The following is a 14,534-nucleotide window of genomic DNA, read 5'->3' as shown; positions in this document are numbered from 1 at the left end:
TGGCTGGGCTTACCCGGGCCCTAGTGTTGGGCCCCCCCGGTAGGACTTTTTGGGGTTTGTTTGGACTGCATGCATCTTCTGGTTTACATGTCTGGCATTGAGTATCATTACTTCCATTTTCTTATCCCCTGTGGCTACCTATGTAGGTGGGTTTGTGTTTTCAACCTTACCACCAGAATGCCAAGATGTGCAGAAATTACACTGTTGGAATTAACACTGGTGTATAAAAAACTACAATGACAATCATACTGTTAATGCATAAGGCATGCTGGGATATACCCACAATGATATCATTACAATGTACTGTTAACAACATGATAATATTACTACAGTTCTATGTAGTCACCCTGTGCATCAGCACCATGCTATCCTGTTCCTGCATCAGTGTTACAGATCGCAGGAGGTGGCACAGTTTCATCATATGCACAGGGTGTGAACTTGGTATGCCAGAGTCTGCCATTGACACATCCAGTCGACATGTATGTGTGTGTGTGTTAGTGAGGGACAACAATACAACATGGGGCAATGTTGATGCAGTGTGTGTGTGTGTATGTGTTAGCCCTAGGTGTTAGCATTATGCATGTGTGTATTCATGCACACAGTTCCACCTCATGGCTGCCATATACGGGTGTTTGTGGACAGCCACAGACTGTACCTGCCAGGTCATACAGATCACTGTCTCTGGCCACGGACACGGTACCTCTGCCTGGCAGGGGTGCTACGGACAGTATCAGGTACTAAGCCAGACTGGGTACTGCCATCAGAAGCAGTTGGTTGATGACTGGACACATGTCCCTGCTGGGACGGTCCAGAGCCACGTGCATGTGGTCTTCTAGGGCAGTCTGATGACAGCACAGACCCAGCATTGCTGGGACTGGTACTGGCACTATGGGAGCGGCTGCAGGTTTGTTGTGATCCGCGACAACTGCCAGCTGCTGATGTTGCTGGCATACGTCCACATCGACGCCTCAACTGTCCTGCATTGCCCTGGCTCATGGACATGTAGTTGTGGAACAGATCTAATGTGTCCCCCCAATGTCTGTCAACGACCTCGCCGACAGTACAGATGGCAGCCGCTACGTCACGCATAGTGTCATTCATAGCACTGCGATGTGCTCTAAGCTCCCACAGACCCTGTCTGTTGTACCGTTCCATACGTGCCTGTGCCTGCATTACAGCCAGGAACATAGCTGAGGTTGAAAGACCTCTGTGGGCATGTCTGACAGGGGCAGTACAACCACGGATGCTCCCACGAGAACCCCTGGATATCTGCCTGTGTGGTACCATGTCAGGATTCTGGCCATGGCTTCTGTGAGGGGATGCATGTGCCACTGATACCACATTACCCTGTTCAATGCCCACTGTATGCTGTCCCTCAGCTAAGGACATTGGTGACAATGGATGTATCGGCAGGATGACTGTGAGCATTGGTAGGGTTGACTGCTGTGTACTGTCGATTGGCTGACCAACAACAGACCCTGTCACACCTCCCTGTGCCATTACACATTTATCATCATTATCACTATCCCCAGCAGTGGCTTCAGGTTCCCTGCTGCACGCCAACAGAGCAACATGAGAACCTGTGAGAGGAAGACAGGAAACACATTTTACAATGTGTACACAATGTTACCACAGATGCACACAGGCACACAGGCACATGCACACGGGCACATGCACACATTTACATCGGCACATGCACACATGCACACAGGCACATGGGCACACATGCACACAGGCACATGCACACAGCACATGCACATGGGCACATGCACACGGGCACATGCACACGTGCACACTCCTCAGTACATGAGATACAAACACACACACACCCCTGCAATCCAACACATACACAATACTGTTTGAGGGTATTATTACTATTAATATCATTAGTATTAATAGTATTGTTGTTACACACTCACCAGCATGGATTGGCTGCCTTGCTGTTACTCCAGAGGGACCTGCACAAATAAGACAGTTATTGTCAGTGGGCACAACTGTGCCATTGATAATGCGAGTATGATACAGTACAGTAGTACAACAGTTGGCTTTCACAGGTGTACTGATGATATTCAGAATATCAATCTTGCACAAGAATTTCCAGGATAACAGCTGCACACACAGTACACATCTCACACATGCATAAACTACCAGTGCAGACAACACTCAACTACAGATATAGCATGTTACCTGCACACTCCATGTCCACATGCTGGGTGGCTCCAGACTCCATCATGACACATGTCTGTGGATGTTGTTGTTGTTGGGCTAGAGCCACAAAACTTAGGAGGAGCTCCTCCAGTCTGGTGAGGGGGGGTGGATAGGTACCCCACCACCTGTGACAAGCTGTTGTCTGTGGATATCAGATGCACGCTGATGGACATTTCTAATTAAATCACTGTAGTGATGGCGTACCTGCTCATATGTCCAGTTATGCATGCCTATGTCATTTACCCGACAGACAAGGTCTTGCCACAGTGCAGCCCTCTCCTGCTGGTTCTGGCTGGTCCAGGAAAACAGTGGGGAAAATTCCCGCACCAGGCTCTGGTGTATCTCCTCATCATCTGCGGCTGAATAACAGGGGTTGTGCTGATGCACCATCGCCCTGGAAGGAAAAGAAAAATATGTCAGCAAGTAATATGGCACACATAATACTCTACTGTACTGATATCACTGAACTGCCATATATAGCATCTGTCTGTCTGTCAGGGGATACACATGTAAATTAACACATATTAGTGCTCAGCCAACAACTGTGTGACAGTGCCTGCCACACTCCATACAACAAACTAGTATACACCAGCAGTTGGCACACTGTTTGATGTCCAATGCGCAACCTCACACTGGGGGTATGTATCAAGCTAATGGATGGGGAATATTGTCATCCCATGCAATGCATGCAATGCACAGTTACAATTTCAATGGTAATCCACCCTAGTCTTTGTTGCCATATCCCTACCTACACCGCAGTCACATACAGGGAACCACAGCACAACATATGGCAACGTAGTATGTTTGTATCCCAATAACTGACACATCTTTCTCTGGCCTCACACCGAGGACACACACTACCATGACAGACACAAAGTCATGCTGAGCAATCAGACTATTACAGACATTGCACATAGTCAGTGGCACACTCATTCCACCTCACATAGTTGGCATTGCAATGACTACATGTGTGTGCATTGTGTCATAGGTAGGTACTATGCTATTGGCCCTGGGCCTATGGCAGCATAGTGTTATGCTACCCTGCCTCTTGGGACACATGTAATTTGATTGTACTTGCTCCTGTCACACAGTTACACAGAGGTGACTCATACGGCATATTACCTATCTGCATAACATTCATCACGGGTATGTCTGACATCTACTAATAAGGAGCCTTGCTTGTTAATGCTGGGTGGTTTAGTCCAGGGTATGGCTTATTTGTGGATAGCAACCTGCACCTCCAGCATGTGCTCTTTACTGCGGTAACAAGGATGAGGGCCATAAGTCATTTAGGCTGGACAGATTGTGAGGTGTTACCATGGCGGTTGGACAACTGGTATGTGTGTGACATAACTCTGTATATCCAGCAGTCGTAACCTCTGTGTAGGTAGTATGAAAGGCACTCTATCTGTGGTTTTGTCAGTCACTCTGCATAGGGAATGTGTTTGAGGGCATTATCACTCTTTGTTAGGTATGTCTGTGTCCTTTTCCCTTGCTGTAGTTGTCATGGGAAGTACACACCGTGTAGGACATTGTGAGGTGTAGAGGGGTACAGTGACCTAAATTTCCCTAGCTGACACACCATTTGTGATGACACATACCATGTACAGGGATTACAAGACTAGTGTGCCACTGTGAATATCAAAGGGGAGGCTATTGTACACTTGTTTCCCATGTTCCCTTCTGACACCTCCAGTAGTAGGCAGGCAGCCACCTATGTGGTAGTTACTGGTTAAAGTGTTTTGGAATGGGGTATGGTACTCCAGTATCCACACTGGTGTTCAGTCCATGCCTTTGTCTCCAGGTACCTGTTGCAATACATCTGCCAACATGTGCCTCTCTCAGTCTATATATATATATCTATATCTATATATATATATATATATATATATATATATATATATATATATATATATATATATATATATATATATATATATATATAGAGATATATATATATATATATATATATATATATATATATATATAGAGAGAGATATTCATACACACATATATCCATTCTGTCTGTATATGTGTATGTATCTATAGATATCTATATATGTATGTGTCTATTACATATATATGTATATACATATTCTCACTAGCTAACTATATATGTCTATCTATTTATACATACCTCTCTATCTATATATATATATATATATATATATATATATATATATATATATATATATATATATATATATATATATATATATATATATATATATATATATATATATATATATATACATATATTTATATTTATATATACACATACACACACTAACATACTTCTAAACATCCATTGCTGTACAACCTACATTGTACATTGTACGTTGTACTACAACCTACATTGATATGTGCACATAGCAACCTTCAACTACATATGTATGTCCAGCCTTCACTAACAGTTGCAGTATGTCCCTTGCCCTATGCACATCTTCATATACATATAGATACAGACTGCTAACACATATGGAGGGTTCACAGTATGTAGATTATTAGATTATGTAGTTTACATTACCTTTGTTTCTGACACCTTTTTTGGATGGCTTGCTGCTGGATGGCTTGCTGCTGGCTGGCTGGCTTGCTGCTGGCTGGCTTGCTGCTGGATGGCTGGCTTGCTGCTGGATGGCTGGCTTGCTGCTGGATGGCTTGCTGCTGGATGGCTGCTGGCTGGCTGGCTTGCTGCTGGCTGGCTGGCTTGCTCCTGACTGGCTCGCTGCTGGATGGCTTGCTGCTGGCTGGCTTGCTGCTGGGTGGCTTGCTGCTGGATGGCTGCTGGCTGGCTGGCTGGCTTGCTGCTGGCTGGCTGGCTGGCTGGCTGGTTTGCTGCTGGCTGGCTGGCTTGCTGCTGGCTGGCTGGCTTGCTGCTGTCTTGATGGCTTTTTTTTTTTGGTGTCTCTCTCTCTCTGTCTGTCTCACTCTCTCCCTCCAGTTGCTGCAGTGATATTATTGCATGTGTGGACTGGGAGTACAGACTGCTTTTGTAGGTATCTGCACATGTGCATGCGATGGCTTCTCCACCAATTGTTGGCCAGCATTTACTAATTGCATGCAGCCTGCTGTGTGGTAGTTGCAGTTCTCACTGTGATTTCAGGACAGTGCCATAAAATGTTAGGTTAGGTAGGCGTAGTCCTTTCATTTTTTCAAGGTGGGGACCATGCTGGTTTGCTGTGGACACTGTTGTGTGAGTCAAAAGGTTGGTATGTCTCTCATATCTAAGGCTGTGTTGTAGTCACTGAAATGCATGTTGTACTGAAACCTGACTGTTGCTTCTTCCAGTTCATTCTTCTCAGTGTGTATGTTAACTCACACCTAATAATGCTAATACTGTTTACATGGGAGTATGTACTTCCCTGTGGGACTTGTGGATTAACTGGTTTACAACAGTAGCTCTTGCAATTTCTTGCTATGGCTTCACTATTTAGCCTTTACATTCACTCCTTGAAGGCCTGCTATTTGTCTTTACTGGAATGTGTTGCTATGGCTTTCATATTTTCCATTTACATTCACTCCTTGTAATGCATGATATATTTCTTTCAGCAGCAATTTCTTATATGTTTGGTGTGGTTTGGTGGCACTGCATGCAGTCTGGTGAGGCCAAGGTGTGGGGTTTGACACTTACAAGGGTATCTTATTTTGCTGCTGAGCAGTAGTGGGGTCTTGTACTTTGTACTAACAGTTAGGAATATCAGGCACATGCAGTGCTTGTAAACTGCTATACTGTCCTTAGTTTATTAGATGGCTGCATCCTTTGATATTTCTGGGTTGTACTCCTACATGAGGGTGTGCTTGTGGAAGCAGTTCTATAGCTATTCACAGAGTGTGTAACAGCAGACAGGCTGATATGCCTGTGTGTTTCTGACACTTGCAGGCCTCAGATATTCTCAGGTATATATTTGGGCAGCCTCAGAGAATGGTACATATCAGTGGGATACACCCGTGATATATTTCAGATATTCTGCAGTTGTGACTGTGGGGTATTTTGAGCATATGTATTACTACACCATTTCTGACATGCAAGTAGTGTCTACTTTAACTTATTGACAGTTACCATTACGTGGGATTCCCCACCTTTCTGCCTACTGTTAGTACATTTTACAGGGAGTCAGTGGGGCACAGTTAACATTTGTTTGAAAATCAGGGACATCCCTGTAAATCTGTCACAGTTGGGAGGTCTGGACTCTTACCTATTCAAATATGGCGGTGTTTATCCTGCTCTGATACTCTGTGGGTTTTGCAAGGTGCTACTGTAACATTATTACCTACTAGCATGGCTGTTTCTCTTATCACACTAATGTAATGCAATTCCACAAGAATTGCCAGTAAAGATACAAGAAACAAGCTTTGTGTAATAGCCTTACTATATTCCCTTTACATTCAGTCCTTCTATTTCATGATATATTGCTTTCAGCACAAAGTTCTAGTATATCAGTCATGGCTTTGGGGTAAGTCATGCAGACTAGTGTTTCCAATGTCCTGGGTTCGAGACTGATAGGGGAATTTTATTTTTCTGCTGAGCAGACTACAGGCCTTGTCATTCAGAGTGACTAAGGCACTTTTAAGCAGTTGTAAGCAGGTTTGCGCTGGTTTGCGTGGTGCTCACGCATGCGCAGTGCCGCTTAGCTTCACGCACACATGCTTAGCTAAGCGCACACAAGCGCACACCCGCTGACTACTGCTTAAAAGTGCTTACTCTCGCTAACACCCACGCTAATTTCTTTTAAAGAAAAGAAAATGGGGAGATAGGAAAGTGGTGAAAAAGCAGGCACAAAGAGGGTAGGACAGTAGGAAAACAAGCTCGGGATTTGCAGGAAAGCTGTAGGGAAGGCCCATAGCTGCCCATTTCTTTATCAGCAGTAGCTGTGCATATGTGTGTAATTTAGTGTGAAATTTGAAACCTTCAACCCCTGAGAGAGGGGTGAGGACAACAAAATATGTTATACAGCCAATTTTAATTATCAGTTGACATGTCCAGCAGACATGTCTGCAAAATGGGCAGCTATGTATGGGGCGTAATTTTTTTGTGGGAACAGAGTGCCCTTTTTTTATTATTTTTTTCAGGTGAGAGTGGAATGTGAGGTACAGGAAGTAGGTATATTTAGGGAGGTAGGTTGGGAGGTTAACAGACAAGACAAACAAGACGCATACAGGGGCGGAGTATGACACATGTGGGAGGAAAACACAATTGATGGGGACGGATGTTTGGATATCGTGAGCCCATGAGCCCACAGATGGCAACAGTGGAACTGAGATCGCCACCCATGGGCAGTTACCACTGCACCTTCACTGCCCAGGAAAGGGCTGTGCTGGGGGCTGTATAGGACGGGCAGGCACACCCATGAGTTGCGCCACCCATGCCTCAAGCTGATGTAGGGGTTCAAGCACAGAATGCCTGATCTCGCTACGCACCACAGACCGGACACTTTGGAGGGTGAGTGGACGTTCTCCTCCGGCCACGCTTGCAGAGGGGGGACGAGCCCCATTCCCTGCAGCGCTTCCAGCTGAAGGTGGCACAGGGCCACCAGAGAAGGTTCCGGCCTGGGCACTAGTGCCAGGTGCACTCGCCAGCTGAGGTGGGAGAGGTTGGTCCGCTGGAACCCGCCTTCCTTCTTGTCCTATGTTTAGCAGTATTTTATGACATTTTGGGTTAGTAACAAACAACACCATTCAAAATTAGTTGTAACAGCATGCATCAGTATTCCCATTAACCAAACACCCATGAATTCCAAACATTGAACAGCAAGCATAACACATGCATATTTAGAACAAAGGTACACAATCCAACAGCATGTAGGGTTGATTGATGGCAACAGGCCATCAGGTTTGGATATGTGAACAGGGCACATGCATCAACGTACATGCAGATATGTATGAACCAACAGGACAAATGTCCATGGGAATTAATTGTGAATACACATGCCCAGTTTGGTGTGGAATGGCATTATTTGTGAAATAGGGTAGGGTGAAGAAATATTACATTAACAACTTAAACTACCTATACATATGTTGTACATTTCTAGTAGCTGCAGATATATATACCCTACATGTCTTAGTACAGTTTCCTATATGTAACCTTAGGAATGTTGGTGGTGGGAATGTTATTGCTACATTAATATACATTCCATTTTTATTCATACATGTTCATATCTGGCTGTGTTCAGGTACAGCATCCTGTTACATTTGATTTATATGGCTCTAGACAACTGTGGATGTTCAGTATTTCATACAAACATACTATCTCCATATTGCAAGGGTACAGCAACATATCCAAATTGTGGGACAGACACATTCCAGGTTCAGTACTTTCTTAAACCCATTTCACTCTTTGGTTATGGCTGCCTCATTCATTTCATAATGTACTGACTGCAGTATAACTTTATTCCAGACTTATTACAGTTTTCTTGGTCAATTCATACCTCTTTCTCACACTCTCACTTGTTTTATTTTTACAATTCATGATGGTACTGAATTCTAGGCATTATTAACATTTCTTACTTGTTACAACAATCCTTTCCAACAGACTCACTTATTTCATATGGCAGATTTTAAAAGGGGATGTATTTGACACATGTCTATCCTCTGTAGATTGTTCACCAGTCATTTTCAGGCTGAAGCAATTATATGATATTATAATACAGGTGGAAAATCTCTATTTGACACTTATTTAATGTTTATTTCTGGATTACAGGCTGCATCACTTATCTAATCATACAGTACTAGCAGAATCTTTCTTCTAGGCGTATTTGAACTTTATTAATATGTGACAACACTGAACTCTTTTACAAGCTGTCTCACTTATATTCTATAACATTTCCATCAAAATAATTACTAACCTGCCTGGTGGCACAACCGCACCAGCCTATCAGCATAGGCTCGCCGATTCATAGAATGGACACCTGCAGCTGTGATATAAATGAAGTAATATTGGAACATACATCTCCATAATATAGGCTAAGATAAATTTCTTACATACTTAATTACATGGATACTTACTCAGTAGTGAGGTGTTGGGCATTTGCCGGGCCTCCTGGATCCAACGGTTCAGTTGGTCCTGCTTACGTCTCTTCAGGTCTGCATGGTGGTGACGGACCTGTTCACCAGTGCTTGGTATGCCTGTGGCACTGGTGAGATCATGTGCCAACCGGTTCCACGCCTCTGCCTTGTATGCACCCCAGGGAACCTGGCCCTGCATGAGTTGAGCCTCATGATCATGGACTAGGAGCCAAACCATATATTTGGACTCCTCAACACCCCACCTCTGTGCTTGGAAGTGACTGCCCTCTCCTACACCTGCCATCCTGACTGCAAATGGGTTCCACAATCAGTTATGCTGTGTATTCCCGCCTATGGGGCTTATATATGCCGGTTTTCCCACACTTATCTGTGATTGGCCATTTTGGACATGTATCAGCTTATAAAAACCTGCTTTGTCATGTTTCTATTTCCATTCATTCCTATATATATGCTAATACTGCATTTCTCAGTACAACTGTCATGGCTTAGTGGTTTAGTACTTTGACTATGGTGCACAGTATCCTGGGTTCGAGCCTGGCCATTACTTTTTATTTATTTTACTACTGTCTAGACAGGCTAGGAGGTGTGTCTGTGTAAAGGCGGTTTTGATACAGCTTGCTCAACGTTGCCCATCGGTAAGCCGGTTGGCGCGCTGTGCAGCTCCGCGCAAACAGCTTACGCTGGGTACCGCGTTATTTGGCTATGAGCACACATATTACACTGTGTGAAGTGTTGCTCAGCTACGGGCACCCATTTTAAGCGTGTTAAAGCGCTGTTGAACTCCAGGCACTCATATTACACCTGTTAAACCGCTGCTCACCTGCTAGCAGTCATACTCAGCTATGGGCACTTATGACATTTTTTTTTATTTTATTGTCTCGGATTTCTTCAAAAATACATGGCCCATTTCATTACATTTTACTTAAATTATAGTTTTATATATATATATATATATATATATATATATATATATATATATATATATATATATATGTATACATATATGTCAGGGGATTGTTTCATGCTTATTTAACTAAATATAGAAAATGATGTTGTGGGGGCTCGAACCGTGACTACCTCCTCTTTGGCCAATGTCTCTACCACTATGCTATTGCTACTTGGCTTAATTTGCATATTTAGATCTTATATGCTTTTCAATGACTGCTAACTTTGGCTGAGCGGAGGGCATACCCGCGCAACCGAGCGTAACTACGGGCAAACATTTTTGAAATTATAAAAAAAAAAATTAAACTGTTATTTTTACATTTTACATTACAGTTGGGTTTATAGTCTGTGAGGGGCATGTGTGGTGTGTTTCTTGACATTTCCGCGGACTCGCTCGTGGGAGGTTACTTTCAGGACTCTGACTCTTCTGGGGGCATGTCCCTTTGCAGAACTCGCCATTCGGACACGCCCCCTACTTTCCTACACGGACCGTGTTAGCCTAGGGTGTGATTCAGCATGCCCTCATGCATATGCATGGCATACTGATGTCATACCATTTAACTGTTAAATCTTACACGGAGGTTTCGTGAATCCTGCCCTGTATTTAAGTAATTTTGTACTTGTAACAATATGGTCTGATGAAGTTCCTAGTTCTGCCTTGAAAGCACTTATCTTTTTCTGTGCTGTTTCTCAAATAAATTAATTGATTTTATGTCATGTTAGCTGGGGGTTTTTTTGTTTGTTTTTATTCAAGCTGCTTTTAATAATCCTTTGCTCATGGTGGGATAACACTAATAGTAAAACTCTTTCAGGAGTCATCTTATTATTTTGGCAATGTAGTTTGTAACTTGTGTGATATTTGTACTCCATATTTCCATTATGTCTCTCAGTTTATACTGAGTTTTTGTGGGTATCATTTTCGCATCCTCTCCAAAACATATTTTGCTGTCTGCTGTCAGTCTTGTTGCTAGAACTGAATATTCACTTCACTAACCTATGAACCTAATTTGGAAAAAGAAACATCCAATACAGTGCTGAAAATCTGGTAGTAAACTCTACCAGTTTTATAAACCCGCATTTTATTCAGCCTTTTTGATTTTGGTCAGAGTATCTTTATTTTGTTGCTGTTGATAAAATGATGTTTAAAGGCTTAAAATTCAGAAATAATGAAGTAACCAGTAATGCTTTATAAACAAGAAAGGCCCATCTCCACTTTTGTTTTGGTCTTTTAACTTGCCCTTCATATATTTACCAAAGATGACACTGTTGCATCTCTGTTATGAACCTTCAAGTCCAGAAAGATGTTGTATCATGACATATAATTTTAAACCTCCAGCAGATCTGCAAGTGGTAATCAGCAAAATCTTTGTCAAGATTTAACATAAGCAGGTTTTCTTTTAAGTACACTAAGCAAGTTTCCAAGAAGGCCAAGTGGAGTTCAGTAAAGTGATTTAAAAGGTCCTTGGTTTGCAGCACCGGAAGAGATCCAAAATGTATCTGTGTATCTGATGTTTTAACCCTATGCCTGTAAGCCAGTAAACCTGCTTTTGGATAGTTTTGTGATTGAAGAGTAGTGATTTTATTTTCCATTGCATATGTCCTTGAAATACTTGTCCAGTCTATGCTATGCCCCTGAGATGTTTATATATTTTCCTGTTACTTGTGCTACAGTCTGAAGAATTACATGAACTTTTCAGAGAATCTAAAAAGTTTGCCTGTATGACGCCCAGAGGAGGTATGTAAACGGTGACACCTGGATTGTATACAACTCAGTAGGTATCATCGTTTCTCCTATTCAGAATCAAATAATACCATCATGTTACTGTGAGTCACGAGGACCAAAAAATGAACTGGGAATTTGTATTTATTCATTCATTGTTGACTGGGTTACAGTACTGATCCAAATGAACCATTTTCAGACTCAGCCTAGGAGAGTATATGTAAAAGTATAACAGGGGGAGACTAACAGTAAAAGAAGTAAAAATAGAAGCCAGTTTATTTACAATAAAATTCAAACTCTATACAATTAAAATAGTTGTAATGCAGTGATATAGTACATTATAGTGATAATCTAAATAAAGAACATGGAGACCTAATACTGACTATACCTCTTTCTTTTTTTTTCCTTTTTTTAGGCTCCCTGGTCATTGGTGTTCTGGCTTACATATGAACAGATTAGAAGGACTTCTGGTGTAACTTCATTTTAGTCATTTTCTGAGTGGAACTGGTTGATAGCATGCCATTGCAGTAATGAATAAAGTCCTCTGTATGGCTTTAGAAAGAAACACCCTCCTACCTCCTCTGGTTACCTTAACCAACATCTCGGGTCTGACTGCTTTGAGAACTAGGGATGTCATTACAGGACATTTTTTTCTACAAGACATTTTTTAAATTTAGATTTTTATTGAGATTTGCACAGAATTTTAAGCTGTAGACATTTTACTAACAGCTTTCATATTTTAAGAATCACAGTTGGTACTGAAAAATTGTACAGAGGTCTGAAATCACAAAAATAAATGTGTTGCTGAGCTTCAGAGGATATGGTAACCCACTAGATAAAACTTTCTTTTGCTGCATGACTATTCACATGCCTTCCTCGTTTTCTGTATAGTACAAATTGGGTAGAAAAACAAACCCTCATTCTTGAACCTTGAAACCATTGCATATGCTAAGACTGTGTATATGTTTTCATCTTATATAAACGGCAAACTTTCTAAAATTAATGAACACTTAGATATTATGCTCCTTTAAGTATTTCTTTAAATACATACTTGTAGATATCCGATGATATTATATTATATTAAACTCGAATACTTTTTTCAGATTTTTATTTTTTTATTAGCCCTGTACTGAAACTGGCCTACTTTTGACTTGGATTTATTAATCAAAGGTGGAACATGGACAAAGTCACCCTAGACAAAGCTGCTTACTTTGTTAGCAGATCATTTAATTGTTGGGCCTTTTGTCAGGCATTGTAAGCAGTGGGGAAATAGTTTCATAATACAGAATTCTAGTAACCGTGGTGGATCAGGTAGCAATGTAGAAGCAATCTCTGATCATAGAGGATATATAGATAGATAATTGGAAGGCTTCCTTAATGCCAGCCTCATTTAAGGAAATTACACAGTAAATCCAGAACCAAACGCTGTGTACATTCATCTTTGTTTCCAGTTATCACACCTAAAGTGTGTAGTGCAGTCCTTTTGCCAAAAGCTAGCCTGATAATATTGTTTTATTCTGTTAAAAGGAGTAATTTGCATCATTTTTGTGTGTTCTTCTATTTCTACTGCATTCTATAGAGACAGTAAAGAATCAGTTGTTTTATAATTTATGCACTTGTTTTAATGTTTACAATACTGAATAAGTTTAGAGTTGAATTTTACATGATTGGTGGAAGTTTTTTTTTCTTTCTTTTTCCTCTCATTATATCTGTCGTGTAGAGTAAATCTGCTGTGAGCCTGACTCGAGACAGGAAATGTTGCAACTAGCCCAGTGTGATAAAGATAAGGCATATGGAGTTACAGACATCCAGTGCTGTGAATGTGCCAAAGTATGAGATGGGTACCTTGAGCTCAAGTCAGGGAGAATGCATGTAGTGGCTTACAGAATGAGACCAGAGTATTCCACTTTTTGTTAAAACGTAGCATGCTGTAAAACTGTTTGGGAATTGATGAAAGTTTGGCAGCAAAACATGAACAAATGTGAATAAAACTATATAAGAAATACTTCAGGTGACGAACACTACTAATGCAAATAGCCCTGACATAATGGAATAAAGTCCAAGATGTAAACCAATTTGCTGTCCCTTTTTTAACTTAAAATTTTGGTGTATGAGTACACTGTATGAGTACAGACAATGCCCAACAGATTTGTTAGGTTTGTAGACAGGCAGGAGTTTTTGGTCACTGGATCTCGATGACCAACTTGAAACATAATTGTGTAGAATGTTTTTAGTGCTGGATTGGTAGATGGATGCTGGAGAACATATGGATGGAGAACATTGTTTCTTTTTACTGCATTCAAGTACTGGTACCTCAGCTGTGTATACAGTTTGATTTAGATCCATGTTTATGTATTACTAAAAAGCATAAGGAATAGTACACCTACTATGCATCCTAGATTTTTAACTATGTGGGTCCATCTTGAGGATGACCTGAGTGTATAATTAAAGACCTACAAGTTGTATATTCAATAGCCAGTATGCTGAGTCATTTATTTTTATAGAAAATTTACATATCTTCCATGAAGCCTTACTAAAGGGAGACTTGCAAATATCTTTGCATACACATTACAGAGACAGTCCTATGTGTTAGATAATTAACCCATTACATCCAAGTGATGCCTCCAGGTGCATCTGC

The 14,534-nt window shown here is 41.4% G+C and overlaps 1 protein-coding gene across 1 annotated transcript in view; it reads left to right on the top strand.

The window, feature by feature from the left end:
* Positions 1 to 13,971, top strand: part of SLC25A27 (solute carrier family 25 member 27) — a 319,725-nt gene extending 305,754 nt beyond the window's left edge. The window contains exon 9 of the mRNA XM_044062637.1: positions 12,312 to 13,971. Within this exon, the coding sequence (XP_043918572.1) occupies positions 12,312 to 12,383 (72 nt within the window). The 3' untranslated portion in view covers positions 12,384 to 13,971. The remainder of the gene's footprint in view (positions 1 to 12,311) is intronic.
* The last annotated feature ends 563 nt before the right edge of the window (positions 13,972 to 14,534 follow it).

The sequence above is a fragment of the Protopterus annectens genome, chromosome 2.part1, assembly GCF_019279795.1.
Source record: "Protopterus annectens isolate FY-2018-M chromosome 2.part1, PAN1.0, whole genome shotgun sequence".
Lineage (NCBI taxonomy): Eukaryota > Metazoa > Chordata > Ceratodontiformes > Protopteridae > Protopterus > Protopterus annectens.
Note: the sequence above shows the minus strand (reverse complement) of the source record. Positions and strands in the feature narration are given on the sequence as shown.